This window comes from Tenrec ecaudatus, chromosome 15 (genome assembly GCF_050624435.1).
Source record: "Tenrec ecaudatus isolate mTenEca1 chromosome 15, mTenEca1.hap1, whole genome shotgun sequence".
Lineage (NCBI taxonomy): Eukaryota > Metazoa > Chordata > Mammalia > Afrosoricida > Tenrecidae > Tenrec > Tenrec ecaudatus.
Window position 1 is genome coordinate 31,025,505 of NC_134544.1, and position 23,935 is coordinate 31,049,439.

General features: G+C 42.5%; 1 protein-coding gene across 1 annotated transcript; it reads right to left on the reverse strand.

The window, feature by feature from the left end:
- Window positions 1–13,409: 13,409 nt before the first annotated feature.
- LOC142427359 (large ribosomal subunit protein eL31-like) lies at window positions 13,410–13,784 on the reverse strand. Its single transcript, XM_075532615.1, has one exon. The coding sequence runs from the start codon at window positions 13,782–13,784 to the stop codon at window positions 13,410–13,412; it is 375 nt and encodes a 124-aa protein (XP_075388730.1).
- Between the last annotated feature and the right edge of the window lie 10,151 nt (window positions 13,785–23,935).

Here is a 23,935-nt window from a genome sequence, read left to right on the forward strand (position 1 = left end):
TGAGACACTGAAGGAAGAATCTCTGCTTAGGGGCCCCATATCAAGAAACGCAGACTGGTCTAATGTTACATTCCTTGCACCAGTATCCCACACTCTTAATAACCATTCCCAGGGATATTCCCGAGGTTCCTGCTTGTATATATTAGAAAACTTGAGCAGATATTTATGAGTATAGCATACTTCTTCCTGAGTCATCATCTGAACCTCACCTTTAAGAACTTTCTGAAACTTAATTCTAGTTACAGGTTTAAGGGAAATAATGGGTGTGGGTGTGTGGGGGGGAGTGTTTTCTGGGGGCTCTCAGCAATATCTTGTAAAGCCATCTCCCCCAGGCAACACTACAGATGCAGCCCCACCTGACATTTCAGCTTGAACACATTTGTTAATCTTCTCAGGTGTAGGTTGTTTTTACTGATAGTGGATTAATCCTCTCAGCTGGAAGGGGTGGATCTATTGACTGGGGTGGCTCAATTGTTACTAGAGGCTCAATATTCCCCTCTTCTGGAACATCAGCCCATATGTTCCCTTCCCATGTTTTAGGGTCCCAATTCTTTCTGATTAATGCTCTTGCTTTAATATCAGACACTGTTCTAGACTTGGAATTCAGATATTCATATGATGAGACTCTGAATTTGGTTTTCGGCAATGTGAGCTCTGTGACTAGAGGAGAGAAGGCTCTCCTTTGTAGAAGATTTTAGGTCTGTTTTTCCTGCTTCTCAGGTTCTGAGATTATCCCTTTCCTTGCTCACATTTTCTGTTGTAGAGAGGACCAGCCAACCAGCTTCCCTAGACTTCTCATCCTGACAAAACTGCTGGAAAATATCAAGCACACGGTCACCCAGAGCCCCTCTTCTCAGCAGCACTTCATCTATTGGTGATACTGTGGATATTTACACCATGGATTAACACCACCCTCTCTAGTAAGAATGGCAGACGGATCCATGCCTTTAGGGGTAGGATAGCATTATCGGCGCTGTTAAGCCTAATCAGGCTGGAGAGCCAATTTGAGAAGCCCATATTTATGATCTTGTTTCTCTAGAACCACTCCAGGTACCAATTGTGTTAGACAGGGTTCTCTATAGCAACAAAATCAGAACACTTATGAATATATGTGTGTGTGTGTGTGTGTGTATATATATATATATATATATATATATTCAAGGAACATAACAGTTAATTAGTCCACACAGCAGTATAGAGGGTTCAGTTCTACTCTCTTCCATGAAATAGTTAATATACTGGAAGTCCTTCAACTCACAAGGGCTCTCCTGGGTCCAAGGTCAAGGAAGCAGACAGCTAAGTCTTCTGTAGAGCAATGTAGGTAGTCTGGCCACAGGCAGCAAACAGCAAAGCGGGTCACCAACAGTCAGCCAGCTGACAGGATCAGACGGTCCCTGGCTTAAGCAATGTATACACCAGCAGTGTGGTGAACCAAGTCTCAAAGGAACCTGAAGATCTAGCAACATGGTCCACGGGTTGGGTGTCCTATAGGTAGTGTAGCTCACAAGTTGAGGCAGAGAACTAGCTAAGGCAGCCGCACACTGGTCTGATCATCAGAGAGCAAGAGAGATAGAGGCAGGGATAGAAGAGACATTTATTTCTTTGGCCTCCAATCAAACTGTGACCTTATTAATCCCACACGTTCTTATTGGCCAAGTTGGCACAATAAACCTACCTATCACAAACTCTGTAACTTTTTGGAAGCAGATAATGAGGTCTGTCTTTTGAGGAACCTCGGTAAGTTTGAACCACCAACCCTTTGGCTAGTAGTCAAATACTTAAGCTTTTGTGGCATTCGGGAAAAATGAAATGTAGAAGTTGGAAAAAGAAAGGTAATCACAGGGTTTTAAGGTTTTAAGTTAGTGGTTCAGGGAATGGGAAAATTATTCAAGATTATGACCTCAATTGCTATTTTGAAGGAATTTACCATGTCTTCTATCCACAGAGCCAATATTTTGAAAACCTAACCAAAAGTAACATTTTAAAGGTGATTGGGCTTTAGTGGGAATTTAATGGACAAAAAGCTAACCAAGTCTCTTATTTTAATGTTAAAACATTGACCAGGAAAGAGTATGGTTGGATGCTGTCAACTTGATTCCAATTTAGAGAGACCTTATGTACAACAGAATAAAACACGACCTGGCCCTATGCTCTCTTCAATATCTTTCCTATGTTTAAGCCTGTGGTTGGAGGCACACTATCAATCCATCTCGTTGAAGGTCTTTCTCTTTTTACTCACCCTCTACTTTAACAAGCACGATGTCCTTTCCAGGCATGTGGAGTCTTCCTCATAACCTATCCAAAGTGCATGAGAGGAAGTCTTATCATCTTTCTTCAAAGGAAGGAGTAGGCCCTCCTAAACCATAGAGAGGATATTTGGGCAGCTTCCAATGAATCCTTCTTCCTTGAGTTTCTTAACTTGTCAGACCGTCCTTGCAAGAAGCAGCAGTCCGACTTCTGTAGCCTAATGAGGCTAGCCTTTCCTGTCGGAATGCTTTTTAATGATCTCAACTCAGTTATTCACCTTGCAAAGAAATTCTGATTCTAACGTCCATCTGCCAGGCCTATAATTACAGGGATGAGAATGAAGCACACTTTCTGAATGGGGAGGAGACCCCAAACACACCCAAAGAAGGGCAATATTCTGTCAATGTATAGCAGAGATGTGGAGTTTCTGTGTGGGAGCAGACTACCGGTGTTAAACCAGCAAGGAAAGAGTGCCATCCTGAATTGCTGTTGAGGAACCCACAACCTTGCACCTAATTCTCAGATTAAATTTACAGACCCCAGATTCTTTTTTTTTTTTTTTTAAAGTAAGAGGTTTTATCCTTTGAAGAAGGACTCATTATACTGCGGTTCTTTCTCCAGCCTTTGCTCCACGTTACTTGTGTTCATTCAAAAGATGCTACATGGAGAAAGGAGAAATGCCCAGAGTTATGAAGGCTCACTAGATAGCAGGGGATCACAGGGCAATTCTAGGTGGCACAACATATGAATTCATTCTACAAATGCAGAGTGGAAATATGAAAGTTCAGCAATAAATGAGAAGTTTGCCTACGTTTTACCGCAAAATGAGTCCTAAAATACCTAGTTATTGGCTCAGTTTCTGAGTGTCATTGGCATCAACATACTTAGCAAATGGTAGAAACTTCCACCTTGACTGCCTGGCCTGTGGAAGGATAGCTATAATGATAAACTGGACCAAGTGGTGGCTTCTGCCTGCCCAAGCAGGAAACCCAAAATGATACAATATGCTAAGAGAAACTTAAGAGGTTAGTGGTATGATTAAAGATTTGAAATATGACTAATTGGACTGTTTAAAAGGCAGATGGGATTTGAGATTTTCAAAACTCAATCAGGTATTAACTACCAATGTGGTGGCTATTTCAGATATTTTTGTACTTAAAAAAAAGTCAAGTTAAACACCTGGTCCATGGTATACAACTATTAATCTAGTAGCGTAGAATACTATTAAGCACCAGCTTTTTCCCTTGGCATGAATCACAGTATACTTTTACTATTCTATCTTGGACTAGGTCAACAATTTGTCACAACTTAGCCTTAAGTTATCTCACTATTAAGCAGGGTATAATTCTAATCAATAACATTTAATGACATCATGATGCTTGGAAATGATGATTGTGATGTAGCACATACTGTAAATGCCTTGATAAGACATGCCAGAAGGTGAGAAATAGAACTCATCAAAAGTCAGGTATTTGCTATCTGATGCCAGGTGCCTAGGGGTCTAGAGCATGTTCCAAAGTAAAACAAAGTAAAAACAAATTGCTGCATCTTATATCAGCCACCTCTTTGAAAACTCTCCTCATCCACTGTCATTGATTGTATTCTGAGCATAGCAAACCTACAACTGTAACATTTCATGGGAGCAATAACCACATCGTTCTCCTTCAAAGAAGCTGTTGGGATTGGAACATTGGACTCTGGTTGAGGAGAAAGGCACTCAATACTAGGGATGATGTTGGCAGGGATGGAGATTATAGATGAGCTCAACAACACAGACTTTTCTTCCCCAAGACTGGTATGGCTACTTCTAAACTGACTTTTCAACTCACTTACAGAAAAGACCAACAATGAAATCCTATTTCGTAGTGCTCCCTGGGAGAAGAGGTTGCAGGTGATTGGATGGAAACTCTTCCATTATTGAGAAGGTAATCATTTATTTTCACTGGAATAGAAACAGACTATACTTGTGTTTGCTTTCCATGTCTTCAATGATTTGTCCCAAACCACCGTGTTTGGACATAGTGCCATGAAATGCTTTGCCAGGTGATGAGACAGATTCTGCTGATGTGCTGACTGAGGGCAAAATAAACATGGAATGATAGGAAAATTATTAAACCAATAGCTTGGTTAAACCAGATAACTTGAAAAAATGAGAACATTGTCTTTATATCCATTTTTTCCTTGCTGTTATGTGTTTTACATATTTACTAAGTTCACTCCTATTTTCCTCGTCTTCCATTTCTAAGAAAATGTGTATTAATTTCAGATGACTTATCATTCAGTGGTTTGTTGTTTTTTTTTTTTTTACAAGGTTTCTTAGTTAATTTGGTCTGATCTTAAAAAGGGAGGCTATTACCAAAAGCTGATGTGACCTTTTTTGTCTACTCTTGGGGCAGAAAAGGCTTTGGTTGTGTATCACATTAAGTCAAAATGATGCTAAGATCCTTAGTAAAGGGCTAAGAATGGGTAAAATACATATGCTCAGAGGTTGCTTTAACAACAGGTGGTCAGTGATGGACTGCCTTGGGTCACGTCAACCTCAGCACCAAGCCCTTGCAAGGGCCCCTCTGCATTGCAAAGTGAAGCCAAGGTTTACATTTCCCAGGATCCCCTTTAGTAAATACTTGTAGTTAACGGTTTGTCAAAGATGCGTTTGTATAAGATTTGGAAATAAGAGCGAAGGGAAACTTCTATTCATGTTGCCGTCAGATCTGTGAGGTAAAGGGAGGTCTGTAGAGCTTTCTGGTGAGCTCTTGAGAACCACTCTGTTTACTGAGACGGACTGAGAGAGTTGGTGGGAGCTTTTTGATTAAAGCAACTTTCAGGAACTATTGGTCTTGGTAGCTTAAGTTGCATTACATTGGTAGGCATGAACATAGTTCTTCGAGGCCTTCTGAAAGTTGGGTAACTAGTCCGCAAGACCATTTCCATTGAGCCATTGTCTGACTCACAACGACTCCAGCAGGGTTTCTGGGGATGCCGGACACTGACCCCACAGCCAGACCAAGGCTTCCTGACAGTCAGAGAAACCTCCAAGTCTTATATAATTCCATTTATGATCACAGACAGTTCTATTTTTCTTGTTGAATACAAACAGATGGAGCTTACACAAGTCCCAATATTGATGAATAAGAAAATCTGCTTCTATAGTTAATCTCATGTGTGGGGAAAAATTTATAATGGCCACACTTACTCTAGATTTAGTATGACTTTCTTAAAATAAGTCTGTACTTAATGAAGAATGATGGAATGTATGTGGATTATAATAGATTGTCTGAAATGATATTTATTGTTTTTTTGAAATACGTATGAATGCAATGGTTGCCTGCAGTTAAATCCGTCCACATCTTTGTTGCTGCCGCTCAAGTACCCCCTCCTAGGGAAGAGAAACAGAAGACTGTGGAGGTGTACCCTGCTGATAAGGCTCAATATTCTCACTTGTTCAATATGAAATATGAGATTTAGAAAAAGGAATCATCTTCAATGACCATATAAGGGCTAAAGAAAGGCTAGTCTTCTAAAATTATTATTAAAATATTATTTTATTGGGAGCTCTTAGAAGACTTATAACAATCCATACCTAAATTGTATCATGCACATTTGTACATATGTGGCTAGTCTTATTGATAATGGAAGATGATTTCCAGTAAGAAAGCACGTTACCTCCAAATGTCATCTGCCTTCAATTCTTAACTATTAATTTTCCCTGTCCTAAACATTTTTGTGAGCTAAACAACTGTTCTTTGAAGATGCAGACACCTTGTCAAATCAAATAGAAACTCTGTTATTTATTCGCATGTCTGTGTAAATGGTTTCATTCCCAAATTTGACTGCGCCTCCCCATTCAGAGAACGTGATGGCCCTCATTGGCTTGCAAAGAAGCAAGTGTCTTTTGGGAAGAGTCATCTCTCACTGAAAGTTAAAATATTTTGTAGAGTAAATGCAGGCTATGGACAGGAGGACTTTCTGTAGTTAGATTTAATCCTGCAAACACGAGATACTGGACTGTTCGGAATAAGTAGATGACCCAGAGCATGGAAAATTAGAGGACATTCCCAAAGGAACACTTGGTCAGGATTGGTTCTGAGGAGAGATATAAATCAATACAAACACAAGACAACTACATAGCTTGAGCCCTGCAAATATGCCCCTCTTCTACAGTCACCTTCACGCAACAAATGTTTACTAAGTACCTGCCACACCTTGAGAAGTGCTCTACGTGTTGAAAGAAGCCGGGGAAGAGGCTGGAGGGAATAACAGAAAATCCCTGCTCTCATGGAGTTTACAGTCTAGTGTCTCGGCTAAATGCCTGCAAAGTAGTAGACGGTTCCTCCCACCAACGCCCATATCCTTTTCAGGGACTACATGACGAATAATACACCTGGCCAAGAGAAAATGCAAGGTCAGTTACCATCAGTTATTAAGTGAAATGACTCAGAGGACCTGAGAAGAACAAAGACTTATTTTCTTGGGAATATGGGTGTGTAATAGTTTAGAAGAAAAACCTATACCTGGGCCTGAGGGAGTTCTAAAAATTACTATAGGCAGGAAGGCCTTGGTTTTCGTATTTCTTATAGCATCCCTGGATGGATGGGGCCAACTACCTGAAAGCAGAAACCTGTGTCTACAAATGAAGCAGACTGTCAGCAAGTGATTCATTGTTTCCTTGGGGCAGGGGTGCCAGCTTAGAGCCTCCCTTGTATGTGCAGCTTATGGCAGCTGGGTCAAACTCTGTCAGGCAAGAGGGTGCTCCCCGTAGAAATGTGAGGTTCCGACTCCATCCAAATTTTATGAGTGGAGGCATAGAGACTTAAGAGACTGAAAGGGATCATCTTGCTCTTCAAGCAAGATCTGGAGTTCCCAGGGGGGTAGAGAATATAAGAGAACATCTCCAGGCTGCATGTGATGTTAACGCTGAATTGATATCCTGGACCAAATTGGCTTGACCCATTGATTCTTGTAGCTGCTCAACATGGACAGAGCGCGGTACTCCGTACTGGGACTATCCTTTGAGAATGGCACAGTGTCTGCCTCATAATCTGTTAGGAGAAACGGCATAACAGCAGGTACATTACTCTGCACCCTGATAAGCACTACATCCGTGTCTGAGCAGGGTGCTCTGGGAGAATACGGAAGACTCTTTTATTCCCCCTGCTGTGTGGGTGGGCGAGGAGGCACAGGTGTGAGCTGTTGCCAGCTGCGGCACTGAGTGAGCCCCCAGGTGTTTATGTTCGTGCTTAAGGTTGGGGCCAAGGAAGGGCCTTTTGGGATTTTCTTTTGGTAAGTAATTAATATATGTTTCAAGTTAAATGCCAAGATCATGAAAAGACCTTGCAGGTGCTAAGTGTTATTATAACATTAAAATAATGAGAGCCTTGCTCATTTTGCTCTACTGAGCTTAGTGGTTCTCAAGATAGTTTGTGGATTAGAATCATCTGGGGGATCTTTGACATGATACTGATATCCTGTCCCCACATCTCTAGATGTGGTTTAGTTCATGTGTGGTGAAACCAGATCAGGGGAGGCTAATAAAGCTCCCCGGGTGATTCTAACACCGTCCCTGGGCTAACATCCAACACCAGGTCTTAGACGCACTCTCTCCTCCTTATCCTAACAATTTTCTGGGACTCAGTATTTCTATCTCCTCTATAAGGACTTGAACTATCTTAGAGACTCAAGATTTATGTTGACTACATGGGTACCCAAGCCCACTGAAATGAGAATGAAATGAAAACATCGACTTTTAAGTTGGGTTGTCAGTGCTGTAGTTCAGGCGCTGGTCTTCAACCAGGGTTTGAAGTTTTGTCCATCAAGAAGAATTAGCAAAGTCCACAGACATTTTTGGTTGTCACTACTACTGGTTGGTTATCCAGTGAGTAAACATGCCAGGGATAGTGTCACACATCCTACAGTGCCCAACAGTCCTAGAAATGAGATCGCTTGGCCAATGGGGTAGTGTAGTCAATGCAGATTGTTTTTATAAGATGTAGGGCCCCCAAAGCTAATATACATACATATATACATACATGTTGTATATATATATATGGTATATATTAAAAACTCTATAGATTAAAAAAACCATTGTTGTAGAGTCAATGCCAACTCATTCTGACCTTATAGTTCAGAGTAGAATGGCCTCATAGGGATTTCATAGCTTAATCTTCATAGAAGTAGACTGCCATATTTTCCCCCCACAGAGAGACTGAAGAGGTTGAATGGCTGACTTGTGGTTTGCAACTGATTGCTTAACAATCATGCCAACAAACTCCTTGACATGAGGTCCAGAAATCTATAAAACGATGGCTTTTCTGAAACACATTGGGAAGTGCTGGGTTAGTAGTTCAGGGTGGACTTTTCATCCTGAACGAGATTTCGAAGACGGCTGAGTGTTCGGGAAAGGGGAATAAATGCTTATTAGCTCATGATCTCTGTGCTGTGAAAGAAAGATGGGTAAGTGATAGGAGAGGATGACATAGGAAAGAAATATGAAAGGTGGGAAGGAAGAATGAGAACAGGGACCAAGGCACACAAGTACAAGCAAGAAACATGAGATGTCATTCAGATTTAAAAATTGAGGCTAGTCATGGGACACAGTGACATTTAGGGCATAGGCTTGCTAGAGCTTGGTATCAAGAAAGTCCAGTTCATTTGGTCTTGCCATGACTTGCTCCTGTGTTGTAGCCTTAGTAATTACCACCGCTGTCTCAGAATTTGGTTCTCTCTTTCCTTTGATTTAAAACCTGAGACCATTGAGGAATCCTCTGCAGGACTTCAGTAAATTCAGGAAATGTAAATGTCAGTAAGCTAAGTGGATTAGTCTGACTGGTGATATATTGATAGACATATTCCATGGGTATGGCACCAAGACATACTCCTGAGCTATCTTTAACCAGTCTGTATGAAGAGAAGCTATATCGCAGGGAAGCCAAGCACATTCTGTGGCTCTGAATGTTTAACTTAGGTGAAATCAGATTTAAATAGATTTCAGGGAAAGGTGTGTTCAGCTCTGGGTTTACTGTAAAGTCACGGCGAAAGATCACTTTCTGCTTTGGGAATGAGGATGATAGCATTGAGAAGTGGGCCTTCAGATTTCCTACAGATGTGCTGCTGCCTTTCCGTCATTAAGTTTGTTCCAGTAGAAACTAGATCTTCCTTGTCTCCGGGGACTGCCTGGAATTTGTCCGGGTTGGGTTATCCAAAAGGGAAATTGCATGAGATTTGAAAGGGGGGGGGGTATGAGGCAGGAGCTATTACATTTTGAAGACGATTGTCAATGAAGGGTGAGGAGAGGCAGATATAAGTGAAGTTGTATTCCAATTTATTTTTGCTCTTTTCAACTGGTAAACCAATAGCACCCCTGAGCTTGTCTTGGCTCTTTCTGCAAGCGCGTTGAGGCCATAGCTGCAAAGAGTCAAGAGTCTCTCCAGATTGCTGAAGCAGTCCTTTGGATATTTCTACTATGGTGGCTGGGCACACCTTGCTTCCAGATTTGCTGCGAGCTCCAATTCATTCACTTACAAGCCTGAAATAGTGAATGACTGTTCTAGGATATCTGTGCCCTCTCATTTTGGGTATCTTTACCTCCTTAGCTGCTCCTCCATCACAGAATATCTAATTTTTCTCCCAAATTCCTTATTTCCTGCTACTTGGGATGCTACTGCTTCCCTGGCTAAAGCAGTGGGGTTGGTTAAACGACCCCCAAACCTTCCCAGGCACACCAGACTCTCAACAACAGACTCTCAATATACAGACTCTCAACAACAGACTCTCAATATACAGACTCTCAACAACACACACAGTCATTGAGGCAACCTCAGTTTTGTGTGTCTATCCAATAGAGGGCTCCTCCTGTCATTCTTGGTACTCGGGTCAGAGACCTCTTTCTCCGTGGGCTTTAGAGAAGGGGGATAGAAAGAAAGGGTAGGTTTGCAATAATTAGAAGTTGACACCTCCTCTCTGTTTACAGGAGACTTGCATTGCGGCACACAAGATTCAGAGAGGATCACAAAGGTCATTGGGCTGGTGCAACGAACCATCAGTGCCACTAGGCCTGGCCCTCTGTTTAGAAGACTCGGCAAGGAAACCGTATGACGGGCAAAGGGCTACACTATCATCAAGTCAGCCAGACAGAGACAAGTTCTTCGGAGGAGTGCTTACAGAGCCCAAAGTCAAGTAGACTGCCGGGGGTGGGGGGGGTGTGGTGAAAGCAGCAACTCAGAAGAGAAGTCAAAACAATGTAAAACTAAGTGCTGGTAATTCATTGCTTTCCCTTTCCACAGCACCAGAGGTATCAAGTGCAGCCAGAGGAGACCAAGGGGACTTGACATTCTGGGTTAGCACTCTCCACCACAGTCAGTGGCAGTGTCCACTGCTGTCCTCTTTGACTTGGCAGCCTGAGTGGATGCGCTCGTCACCAAGTTCCGCAGACAGAGGTGGGTTGGATCCAAGAGAGTAGGGGCTATTACGCCCATGATTAGTTAGGGTTTGGCTTTGTTAGAGAAAACACACCTTTGGCTTTCGTCACAGCTATTTCTACAAACTCTTTTCCCTTTGATTCACAGAAAAGAAAGGTCCCTGTGAGGATGCATGGCTAACATGCTTCAGGCTAGACCAGTGAGAACATTAATTTTTCAACTTTAGACCAAGTCTTTAGTCCTCCCAGAAGACCCGTGGCAGAGCATTCCTGGTTCTTTCTGAGCACGGGCGTGGGCGGGAGAGCCGGCGCCCTGCTGCAGAGGGATGGATAGGATGAACCCAGTGAAGGGCAGGTGCAGGCTTAGTGGTGGGCTCCACCTCCCAGGAACCTCCCAGGTTTCCTCAGAGATTCACCCTAGAGGATTCTTTCCCCTTCCTCAAGCAGAAGAACCCCTGTCAGTTCAAAGGTTCCAAAGGATTCGCCTGAGACCCGATGTCATGTGATGACCCCTGCTGGCCCATCACCTTCATCCAGAACCGTCCCTCTCTTCTCACTCTAAAGGCCAGCCTTGGGGCTGCTGCCTTGCTGAGGGTAGCTTCTCAGGGGGCTGGGAGTTTCTGCTGGTGGGATTCAGTTTTGCTGTGACAATCACGCCTTCCTCTCCCAGGGGTGCTGGGGTGTGCGACCGCTGGACTTGCTCTGCTTCACATGTAAATCATAAAAGAGGAAACAACAAACCGGGGAAATGCCTTTATTTTTAGCTCAAACTTTCTGTTATGGATCTTGGAGCTCACAGACTCCTTACATTTGCAACGGCTTCCTGGGATGGGTGATGGTGGGTTTCCAGTGGCCTCTGATGGTTGTGGGTGGGCTGGGGCTTTGTCTTCCATCACTGTGTCTTCTCCTTTGTCTCTTTAATGAACATGGAAGAAGGTGCAACTTTTGTTTCTCATCAGGCATTTCAGTGCCATGATGGAGGCTTCTGTCCAGCCCCGCTGCCTCCCCACACAATCCCACAGAGTGATGGGCAGTGTGAACAAACCATAGGGGCAACGAGGTTCATCTCTGGTGCCTTCTCATCTGAGCTCACTGAGAGAGTGAGGTCATCGGGGAAGGGATTCACCAAGCCTCAAATAGGAAGTGGTTAAGACTGGAGATTGGCACCAGGGAAAGATGCCAAATTGTGGTCCATGAGGAAAAGTTGGGGGCTCAATCAGGCTCAGACCCTGATCAGTATAGTAGGAGGCTCTGACGACAATGAGAGTTGAAATTTCTGGGGTCCCGGAAGCAAGAAGTGGTAGACTTGAACTTATGAGGGGAAAAGTCCTGGAACTTAGGATTTCTTGATCTCTTGACAACTTTTCCCTAGGAAGGTTTCTCTGGAAGACCCAAGTCCTGTCTTACCTCATGGAGGCATCTGTATTTTTTCTTTCTTATGAGACAGACTTTAGAAGTAATTCTTCATCATTTTATTCTTGGCCATTTTTTTCCCTCCCACTCTTGGCCTCTTGACTGATGGATTGTTTTCTCTCCCCAAATCTCAAATGCTAAGACTGCTATTGTTTTGCTTGACACAGCCTGGCTCGATTTAGAAGATAAAAACAAAACAAAACAAAATGAAACAGAACTGTGGCCTTTGAGCCAAATGCTAACCAATAACGACTCCACAGGAGCAGCCAAGACCCGCCCCACAGGGTCTTGAAAGCTAAGCCCTGGCAGTATCATGCCCTCCGCATTGGACGGCGGGTCCCAAGGCCAGCAGTTTGAACCCATCAGCTGCTCCTCCAGAGAAAGAGGAGCTTCTTCTATTCTGTCATTGGGAGTTTCTATGCATTGGAATTGACTCAATGGCACCAAGTTCTTTTGCTTTTATAAAATTCTTTAAGGGAAAGGAGTGATCCTGGCAGAATTGATCGGCACGTGTCTGCAGGTCACGCTCACGAGCTACTGTAAGGGCCTGCGTCTGCAGAGCCCCCAGCCTCGCAAACCCAGGCGGGGAGGTCCCTGTGCTGTAGCATCATAGGAGTTTCCATAGACAGGACAGCAAGGTTGTCTTTAAGGAAGTGGATGGCTCTGTCTGACTCTGGCAGAGCAGTTGGTGGGTCCAATCACAGTCCTTTGGGTAAGTAATCGAGTACCCAACCCGTGCTTTCTTGTGTTTAGAAGATTCTTCTCACGTTTTCCCTCCCCTGACCACTCCCCCCGGCAGAGCTCTTCTGCCCTTATTTACCTCAGTACTGACTGACGGACCCGTTATAAGGTATTCAGGGTTGGGATTGCTATTTCGTCTTGCATGTTCATTTTAATACAGAATTTACTAAGAAAATGGGGGAAAACCTCCTCTACTGAAGGAAGAGAAAGTCCAGTTCCCTTGGCCACCTCTCAGACTCTGTCGTATGGATGCTCCAGTTCAGCTACTGGCTCAAGGCTGTAAAGGACCGAGCAGCCCACTCATTGGAAGAACTTTTCCCAGGCCAGTGGAATCAAGGGAGTTGGCAGCTATTGAGTCTCTTTGCAGACAGCACCGGAAGTTGAGATTAGTCTAGCTGCAGGTTTGGGTAAAGCATTTGGGTTGCTTGGTCGAATAAGGGGTAAAGTGGCATTGGCTGCTCTAAGCTCCGGCTTCAATGGAGACAGAAGAAGGTTCTCTGTTTGCTCATCTTTTCTGGACTCCTGGGGCCTACCGAAAAGGGATTCAATATCTTTTTTTTTGGCAGCTTAAAAACCTTTATTAGAGAATCAGCCACTAGTTTTCATCCACGTTGACTGTCTGTAGGTTTTTGAAAGTGGTGACGGGCACGTAGGTGACCAGTGTGTAGAGCTTGTTTGGGGAATCTTCATCCTCGTTTCGTTTCCTGGACAACCGCACACGGAAGCGGTAAGGGACGTTCCTGATGCCTTTGGCCCACACAGCTTTGTTGAGCCTGGTGTCGATTCGTACATCTGGTGTCCCCATCTCCTTCATGGCAAACTTCCGAATCTCCTTGAGCGCCCGAGGGGCACGCTTCTTGAAGCCCACGCCATGGATACGCTTGTGAATGTTGATGGTGTATTCCCTGGTCACGACCTCGTTGATGGCCGAACGGCCCTTCTTCTCACCGCCCTTCTTCACGGGAGCCATAGCGCCGGGACCAGGCTGGAAAGTCAATATCTTTTTATTACAGTTTTGATGTCAACCTCAAGGCCACACGGGAAGGCTTCTTATGTTTAAGGGCAGCCGCAAGCGGACACTCGCAATCTGTGGGTGTGCCCTTTCTTTACTTTTTTTTTGTCCCTGAAATAATTTTGAAGAAGGCAAAGTTTGTGTGTCCAATGTACTTCTCCACTTGTTAATAACTTTATTTTCTGCCAGTGACCCATATATCATTCCCACGGCCTGTGGTCTCCAGCTGTCCTTCTTTCTAGAAGAAAGCAATCTGATCATCAAACCTACATTAAGTGTTCAGAAGGGAATATGTTACACTTTAAAGGATATTTAGGTTTTAAAAGAGGTCCTAGGAAGAGGACAAGCCTTTAACTATACTTGTCTTCCATTCAGGAATACACTTTGCCCCAGAATATAAGCATTAATTCCCGTAAGCCAAAGAAAACTTAGAGCTCTTTGCCAATCTACCCCTCTCTTGGTGGAAGCATGAGTTTGCTGCGGTTTCAGCTCCTATTTGAACACCTACAGCAGGTGAAGGTAGAGAGGTGTAGCAGGATGCTGGGAAGCCTAAGAAGGTGGGCATGCATTACCTCTATGCGTCAGTACTGTTGCTTGAATGACCCACATATGTGATCAACTTGTTTCTGCACAAACTCCTTGAAGAATTTAATCCTTCGTATGGTGTTTTAAATGATAAACTTACTGTGAAATCATGGAATATGATAATTTTTTGGAATATAATAATTTTGTTAGAAGACCAATATTAATATTAGCACTGGTAGCAACATCATACAGTAAATAAACCACTTATAGCTATTTGAGTTGTAGAACATTGGTGGGACACGCAGCTTCTGGATGAAATGTAGACTGAATTCTATGTTAAAAAGCAAAACTGTTTTCACTACAAACATCCTCTTCTGGCACAGAGAAGTCTGTTGAGTTGATCTTTTCTGTCAGTAACACACCACAGTGGTGGCAACATTTGAGCCGGAAGTGTGTGGAATGGGAGATACATCCATGCAAATGAAGAACATTGCATTTGTTCTCAGTTAACCTTGGGGACTCGATGCAGACATCTCTCCATATTTGTGTGATAAAGTTGTAATCATGAAGTCTGGCCTTAAAATAAAATGAAAACATTTTAAAAAGAAAAATGCCACTAACAGCAAGGTCAGCAATTCAAAATCAACAGCAGCTCCGGGGAAGAAAGGGGGGATGTTCTACTCCTGTAAAGATTTACAGTCTCGGAAACTCATAGGGCAAATCCACCAGTCCTACAGGGTCACTATGTGTCATCATCTACTCGATGGCAGAGTTTGGCTCTTCCTCCAAGGAACCCTGGTTGCACGAGTCGCCTGAATGACGGGCTCAACTGCTAACCAGAAGGTCCGAAGTCCACAGCTATCACGCCGCTTCTGTAAAGATCGCAGCCTCGGAAACCCAGCGAGTCCTGCGCTCTCACAGGGTTGCAGCTTTAAAAAAAATTGCCTTTCTTGTTTGTCTTCTGGTCATTTCTTGGAATTGTTTGTAAAGTTTATTACAGTTTTCACTATCCCACCTCCACTGTTGTGACGTCGTCTGACCCCACCCGCAGGGATCCTGTAAGAAAGAGCAGAAGTGCTTCATATGGTTTCTGAGACCAAATCTTTACGGGAGCGGACTGTGCATCTCCCAGGGATCAGGTGGGGGACTTGAACTGCTGACTTTGTTGTTAGGAGACCAGTACATGGTTCACCATGCTATGTATTTATTCTTTGGCAAGTAAAATTTGATTGAAGCATATCGTACTTCAAAGGATACAGATCACAAAGCACACATGCATTTGTCAATAGCAGCTAGATAAAGAAACAACTCTCAACAAGCCGACCTCAGTCACACACTCCCAGTCACTGGCCCAAGAAGGGCCATAACTAACGAACCATGATCACTTAGGTTAACTTTTTCTGCTTTTTGATGTTGTAAAAATAGAAATCATTTTGTATCACTTATAGTTTTATATTTATAAATCCGTATTTAAATGTATACAAAGCATGAACAAGGAGACTTTTGAGTCTAATTGCATTTGCTTCATGTTATGAGTTATGGTATGTGTGCAAGATTTATCTACCTAGTTGTGTGCAGATGTAATTCACTCCTTTTGTTAATGGGTAGTTTTCCTCTGAATGAATATATCATAGTGTATTGAACTATTTTCCTATTGATGGACAATTTTTCTTGTTTACACCTTAAGGCTATTAGGAATAGTAAGTATGTAAACATTCTTGTTCTTTCAGTAGACATCATGTTCCCATTTTTATTCAGTATATACCGTTTCATTGAGTATCCACATTGGCCCATAATACGTTTAGCACTAACAAATACAGTTTTCCAAAGTACTTGTTAATAATTTACATCCCATTCAGGTATGACAATTCTAGTTGCGCTACAATGTTGCAACCACTCATTATTATTGTTATCACCTTTTTTCCCTTTCATTTTAGTCATGCTAGGTTGTATCTTTTGTGGTTTTAATTTTCATTATCATAATGCACAGGGCTATCTTTTCAGATGGTAACTGTTCATGTGCCTAGTTGAATTTTGAGAAGTTCCTGTTCAAATCTTTGGCTCATTTTTTTTACGATCTTTGTTCCTGATACAAAGGGGTTCCTTATATATGCTGCATGCATCTTTTTTCCTTCTTCTTCTTTTTTTGATATTCTGTGCTGCAAATATCGTTCACTCTTAGTAATGTTCCTTTAAATGCTTTCTTTTCTTGAAATAAGTTCTTAAATTTAAAAAACCCAATTAATCAAAATTCTTTATGTAGCGTCTTTTGTGTCCTGTTTAAGCAATCTTTGCCTACCTGTAAGGCAGAAGGATACTCCCCTGTGACTTCCCCTGAAATCATTTCTGGTTTTCCTTTCACATGTCATATATGCTTCATCTGGGATCGATTTTTCTAAGTATCATATATTTCTTGTCCACAAACACCATTTATTGAAAAGTCCATTGCTTTCCCAAGATCCTATAATGTTTTCTTTGTCATAAATTAGATGACATTATAAGTACAGGTCACTTCCTGTATTCTTCATTCTGTTCCACCTCATTCTTCCCATTTTCTGTCTGTTTTTCTTTGTGCGAATAGCACACTTTCTTAATTACTATAACATTAGGGATAAGTTTTGCCATCTGGAAACACGATTCCTCTGGCAGAAGACCAGGGCTGTGGGCTTTACGCTGCTTCAAGATTGTGTGAGCTATTTTTAGCTCTTGGTATGACCACGTAAATGTTAGAAGAAGTGACTCAGTTTCGAGATACAACCCTGTTGGGATTTGATTGGGATTGACTTAACCTTTGTAAAGTTTTAGGAGAGTTGATAGCTTTAAACTATTGTCTTCTAATGCATGTACATAGTATATTTCTCAATTTGTTTATATTGCTTACTATTTCTCTCAATACTACTATTATACTTATTGGGGTTCAAGCACTTCTTTAGAGTGAGTCCCATGAACTTCTTTAGAGTGAGCCTCAGGGATCTCGTATTTTTGACATTATATTGTTTTAACATACATTTGTTCGTAGTCTGTAGGATTATAGTTGATTATTCCTTTTCCCATTTTCTGATATTGCTTTTCCCATTATTTTTCTTCTCTCCACTTGTATCTCTACTACGTTTCCTATCTTCTCATTGTTTGTATGTATTCTATCTGTAGGTTGAGGAAAGAATCTGAGAAGCTGGAATATATGAAGAAGAAGGTGGCATCAGGATAGGAGGGAGGCTTACCAACCATGGCGATACGCAGATGAATCTGCCTTGCTTGCTGAATGGGAGGAGGGCTTGAAGCACTAGCTGATCAAGATTCAGGGTTGTAGTTTCAATATGGATTACAATTTAATGTAAATAAAACAAAAGCTCTCACGACTGGACCAAGAGACCACATCGAGGTAAACAGAGAAATGATTGAACTTCTCAAGGATTTCAATTTGTTCGTATCCACAATCAATGCTCATGGAAGCAGCTGTCAAGGTATCACACACATTGAGCTGGGTAAATCTGCTACACATGGCCTCTTTAAAGTGTTGGAGAACAAGGATATTCCTTTGAGGACCAAGGAGTGCCTGATTCAAGCTCCTCATATGCATCTGAAAGTTGGACATTGACTAAGAAAGACCAAAGAAACATTGATTTATTTAAATCATGGTGCTAGTGAAGAATCTTGAAAATCCCAGACTCCCAAGAAAATAAACAAATCTATCTTGGTAGAAGGATAGTCAGAATATACCTTAGAAGCAAAGTTGGTGACACATCATTTCCTGTATCTTGGACTAATTATTAGCAGAGACCAGTCCCTTGCAGAAGGCACCATGCCTGGTAAAGTCGAAGGACGGTGCAAACGAGGAAGCTCTTAATAAGATGGATTGACACCGTGCAGGGTGGCTGTACCAGTGGGCTCGCACATCAGAACCACTGTGAGGCTCATGCAGCACCATGCAGTGTTTCATTGTGTTGGACAAAGGATCACGAGGAGTGAGAATCACATCGATAACACCTAACAACAATAGCCTGTTCCCTATATTTCTTTAAGGATTTTTTTCATAAGTCTTTTTCATTCTGTCGTCTTTAGTTTGAAGAACCCTGTTGTTTTCAGGTGCCGTCGAGTCAGCTCTTACAGTGATACTACTACAACCGAACAAAAGAGGAGAGAAGTTTGGAGCCATCTTCACAATTGTTGGGTTTGAACCCATTGTTGCACTCCAAGGCCTTTGAGCTCACTACGGGTTTCCCTCTTCATCATTAACCTTCTGTTTTTCCCAAGCAAGTGTCCCTCTCCCAGGGCCTGGCCTCTTCTGATTGAACCCTGGAATATAGGCACATTGAAGTTATGTAGGATGCCCGTATTCCAGTTTTATATCCCTCTCTTTTTTCTAATTGTCTATTTAATTCATTTATGGATTTCCGATTTTTAGGCAACTATTTTTAAGTTGTAGAATCTCTACTTTTTAAAAATCCTAATTTCAGTTTGCTGACAGTTTTCTTTAACCATCTATTTGACTTACAAAATAACATTACTCAGATTAGCCTCAGCATGTTTACTTTTTCTGAATGCATTATCTAGAGCTCATTGGAAGGTTTATTATTGCTGTCTTTTATACTTTTAGTTGCATGCTTCTCTTTGAAAGCATTCTGATCAGTTTCTAAGTCCTGGTAATGAGTTCGCCTGTAGTTAAAACTCCCCGATGCTCCTTGGGAGAAAGACGAGGCTTTCTCCTCTAGGACCCACAGAGGCAGTCGGCCCTGTCCGATAGGGTTGCTATGAGTTGGCATCAACAGCATGACAGTGAGTTTGGTTATTATTACTATTATTTTGGTTATCATTTTTTATAGAATGTCTGAAATATTGCTTAATAATTGTTAGTAGTCACATGAGATCGTCTTTCCCCTGAGAGGATTTGCCCTTTCCTCTGCTGAACAGATCCAGTGGTGGCTGAGCACTCCGATGATCAGGGACTGAGTTCACTTGAGGCTGCGTTGTAGTTAGAGAGTAAAAACCTCCCGTGTTTATCCCTTTCCAAGAGGGCCCATGGAAAACTTTCAGCTAAGAGCAGGTTGATGCTTGAACCCTGCTCTTGGTCTCCTCAGGCTTCTGTACTACTCAAACTGCTCCCCTGCTTCTCCAGACGTGCTCTGCCGCAATCTCACAGCCATCGAGTTGCTGCCCACTTGAAACAACGCTGCCCTGTGGGACACAGTAGAGCCACCTTGGTGGGTGTCCGAGTCTGTAAATCTTTTCTGAAGCAGAAAGCCTCCTCGTTCTCTCTCAGAGCTGCTAGTGGTTTTGAACTGCTGCCTTTGTGGTTAGTAGTCCAAGTCGTCACTCATTATGCCACCAGGGCTCCTTCCAGGGAACAGAAACTTCCAGGAATTTTGGAATGTTCCATCCTGTGCCACGTCACAATTTGGAAAATATCTTGAGGAAGCAATCAGACATGTGTGGGAAGTTTCTCACCACTCTTGGTATGGATTTTCGGCAGTCCTATGAGGCCATCAAAATTCCCATGGTCCTCTGGTCTCCCTTGGTGGCCCTTTCTCCAGGTCAAGTGTAACCAAGATGATATTTTTGTTCCATGTCCACATTCAGTCAGAGCTTCTTGGGAAAGAATAATGGCAGAGCCTCAGCTCAAATTTCTCTAGTTCCCATTCTCGGTGAGCTGGCTCCATCACATTATCGTTGCTTAAGCAGCTTTGTAATCGCTGTCAATACGAGGGGCTTCAATAAGTTTAAAGGCAAGTGGGATGAACTATAACGGAATTGAAGCCCTCTTGAATGTGCGGGATTCAAATGTGCATTTTGCATCCCTGCCAGGTTTCCCCGGTTCTATTTTAGGGATCACCTCAATAAAAACAGAGGTGCTTAGTTTGAAAAGGCTCACTTTTAGGGAAACGGGTAGGAGTGACTGCATTTTATCACAACTGCCATTGATAAAGGAACCTTTGTGGTTCAGTGGTTAAATGCTTGGCTGTAAACAGAGGGATTGGTGGTTTTAACCCAGCAGCCACACTGTGGGAGAAATATGTGCCAGTTTGCTTCTATAAAGATTTATATCTGTGGAATCTCTATGGAGCTGTCCTCCAGTGCCCTATAAGGTTGCCTTGATTCTGAGTCCATCCAATAACAGTGGTTTCTTCAGTGATCATTAGCATATGATGTTCCTTGGGAAAGTACATTTTGCTTCTAAGTTTCATCATCTGTAGAGTGGGGCTAAGGCTAGATGGCATGATCTCCAGGGATCCTCTCCTGAAGTTGGGTTTCTTTTTAGAAAAACAACAACAACAACAACAACAAACAAACGGTGGTATAAATAATAAATAACAACTGGTTAAAATATAACTGCTGGTTTTGACAAAAATAGTAACAACTGGTTCAAAGACAACCAGAAAATGTGTTACACATTCAGTAGAAACACATTAAGTGTGACTTAAAGTCATAGACTTCAGAAACACTAAAGTATCTTCCATTTATTTCTAACACACACACATGATCTTCAGATTTTCTTGTATCCATCCTATTTTTCTTTTTAAATTCCATCCTTTCAGGAAGAAAATGTGTTTCAACGCATGAGGATCACAAAACTATATAGTGTCTATGTGTTTGTTTTGAATGTAGGACTCAAGGATCCACTGCTGTCAGAATCGTGCTTGGTGTGTGGAACAGAGAAAAAGCCTCCCAAATGTGTCCAGCCTACTCTGGCCTTTAGGAAACGTATTCCTAGGGATTAATCCACTCTCTAGAAGCATAGATCAACAAATGTGTACAAACTAAAGTATATTAGTAGATATCAGGGACCAGTGGGAAGGGAAAATTGGGAAATAATGCTGTGGGACACAGAGTTTCGGTTACAAGTGCCATTTCCACAATGTTGGAAACGAAAGTGGCCGTAGTTGCAAAACACGAAGAACGTAGGCCATGCCACTGCATTCTCCCATACCAATGGCTAAGATGGCAAACTCTACTTGATGTGTCAGGAAAGATGGTCGACAAAATTAACAACAGCCAAATAGTCAATATTGTATGATTCAATTGAATAAACTCCCAGTTCAACTCTCTTTTCTTAAAAAAATGGAACATGAATATCTAGAGACGATATGAGTGTATCTATTTGGGGAGTGATTTTTGGCTCAAAGCCAAGTATTATTTCTCCTAGAAGCTTTAAGAACATTTTTTAAAAAATCTGTCTTTGTTTATTCACAAGTTAGGTGTATAAATTGTTGTGTATACTATTGGTGTGTGTAAACTAATATCTGTATGGAAAATATTTCTCCTGATTCTATTACGAGTGAAGAGAAAGAGAGTCACCAGTATAATGATTTCCAGGAAGGAGAAATTTGAATATATATAAGAACAGGATGTCTTAGAATTATGAGGACATCACTGATATGAATATCTGAATTTTAAATCTTCAGTCCCGGTGTGCGGCATACTAAAGCGGGAGCACATGCTGTTCTGGCCTTCTCGAAGTTGAAGTTTATCTTTTTCATTGCAAATGGCTCACTTTTGTTGCTTTCCTAGAGGTCCTCTTTCCCTCCAAAGATCGCTAGCTCTAGTTCTTTGAGAGCAGAGGTGGGATTGCATATTCCCTCCCCTGATGTGGTCCTAACTTTGTCATAGGACACTTGCTCTCCTTTGCTGATAGTGGAAGGCTATAGTGTAATACTGTTTCTCCTTCCAGGGACACGGGAAGATTACACTTGCTACACCCGCCTCACCCACCGCTCCCCCTTTATGATTGGGTGGGGACATGTGACGAATGCGACTAATGGGAGAAATTGGTGTACTTCCAGGCCAGAACATCCAATTACCAATGGGAAACAGAACAACCCAAATCTTGTTCTAGCCAGAGCACTCTTTCGCCATGCTACGGTGACCGCAACATCTCGGGAGTGATTTTTCCATCAGCCTGGGGGCTGAGGTGGACATGTGGTGAGGCAGAGCCCTTCCTTGACCCTAAATGAACGTGTAGTGTTGACAAGAAATAAGCCTTCGGGGCTCTCAGGGCCTGAGGTTTGCACAGGGTTAGCATAGCACTTGAGTCTAAGTCATCCTGCCCCAGGAAATAGCTGCTGAAAAGAGCAAACCTGGAGACAGCTGCAGCCCTGGTTCCTCGTCTTGGCTTGGCTAACCAGGCAGCGGGACTGTGGTGTTTTCTTCTTCTAAAGACAGAAGGGACATGAATCTCCTAAGACCAGAGACAGGTGGTTGTGAAAACCCAGAGAATCAGAATCCCTTATTAGGATCTTCAAGACTGCTGTGTCCTTTAAGGAAATCTAGATCGTATTACCATGGACTTAGAGTTACATCTTATTCGTGATACAGTACGTGTTTCAGCATTTCCCACAAGCTTCTGGATATATTTTAATAACCTGCCCAGCCATTGGTGCACTTATGCAGGCTCTCTAGGACCTCTGTCTCCCCGTCACATCCTGAAAACACCTTCCCTAACTACACCTGCGTTTCACATCCCCCGGGATGATTTCCTGATGACCATTTCTTGTTGCATTGAGGCCACGGCAGAGACACTGGAGGAGATCCCTGACATAGAAATGCTGATGGTGGGCCGTGCCTGGGCAACTAGGGGGTCTCCTCGGAGTCATCCCTTCGAAGCAACTTAGGAGTTCACTAATGAGTAACAACTGTTGGAAGCATGCAAGGAACTCCAGAAAGAAGACGGGCAATGTGAACATCTAAAAATTATATAGGAAAGAAGGATTATATATATATTTGCCTCAACTCAAGACATTTTATTCTTCTGTTTCTGATAGAGGAAATGATTTTTTTTTAAAACAGCATTTTAGTGTGGGTTCTTACAACTCTTATCACAATCCATGCACCCATCCATGTGTCAAGCACATTTGTATATATGTTGCCATCATCATTTTCAAAACATTGTCTTTCTACTTGAGCCCATGGTATCAGCTTATTCCCCCCCATTTCCTCATGAACCTTTGATAATTTATACATGATTATTTTTTTCATGCCTTACACCGACCACTGTATCCCTTCACTCACTTTACTGTTGTTCATCCTTTTGGGAGGAGGTTATATGTTGATCATTGTGATTGGTTCCCCCTTTTCTCCCCCCATCTTTCCCTTACCCTCCTGATACCGCTACTCTCATTATTGGTCCTGAGGGGTTTATCTGTCCTGTATTCCCTGTGTTGCCAGCCCTTATCTGTACCAGTGTACATGCTCTGTTCTAGTTGGATTTGTAAGGTAGAATTGGGGTCATGATAGTGGTGAGGTGGGGGAGGAAACATTAAAGAAATAGAGCAGTGGTTCTCAACCTATGGGTCGTGAACCCTTTGGGGGTCAAATGACCCCTTTACAGGGGTCACATGATTCATAACAGTAGCAAAATGACAGTTATGAAGTAGCAACGGAAATCATTTTATGGTTGGGGGGGTGTCACCACAAAATGAATTGTATTTAAGGTTTGCAGCATGAGGAAGGTTGAGAATCACTGAGCTAGAGGAAAGTTGTATGTTTTGTCCGTGCTGTATTGCACCCTGACTGGCTCATCTCTTCCTTGTGACCCTTCTGTGAGGGGATATTCCATTGTCTACAGATGGGCTTTGGGTCTCCCCTCTGGA

Bases quoted from the DNA above. Each gene is read 5' to 3' on its own strand.
- LOC142427359 (XM_075532615.1), bottom strand. From the start codon at position 13,784: ATGGCTCCCGTGAAGAAGGGCGGTGAGAAGAAGGGCCGTTCGGCCATC.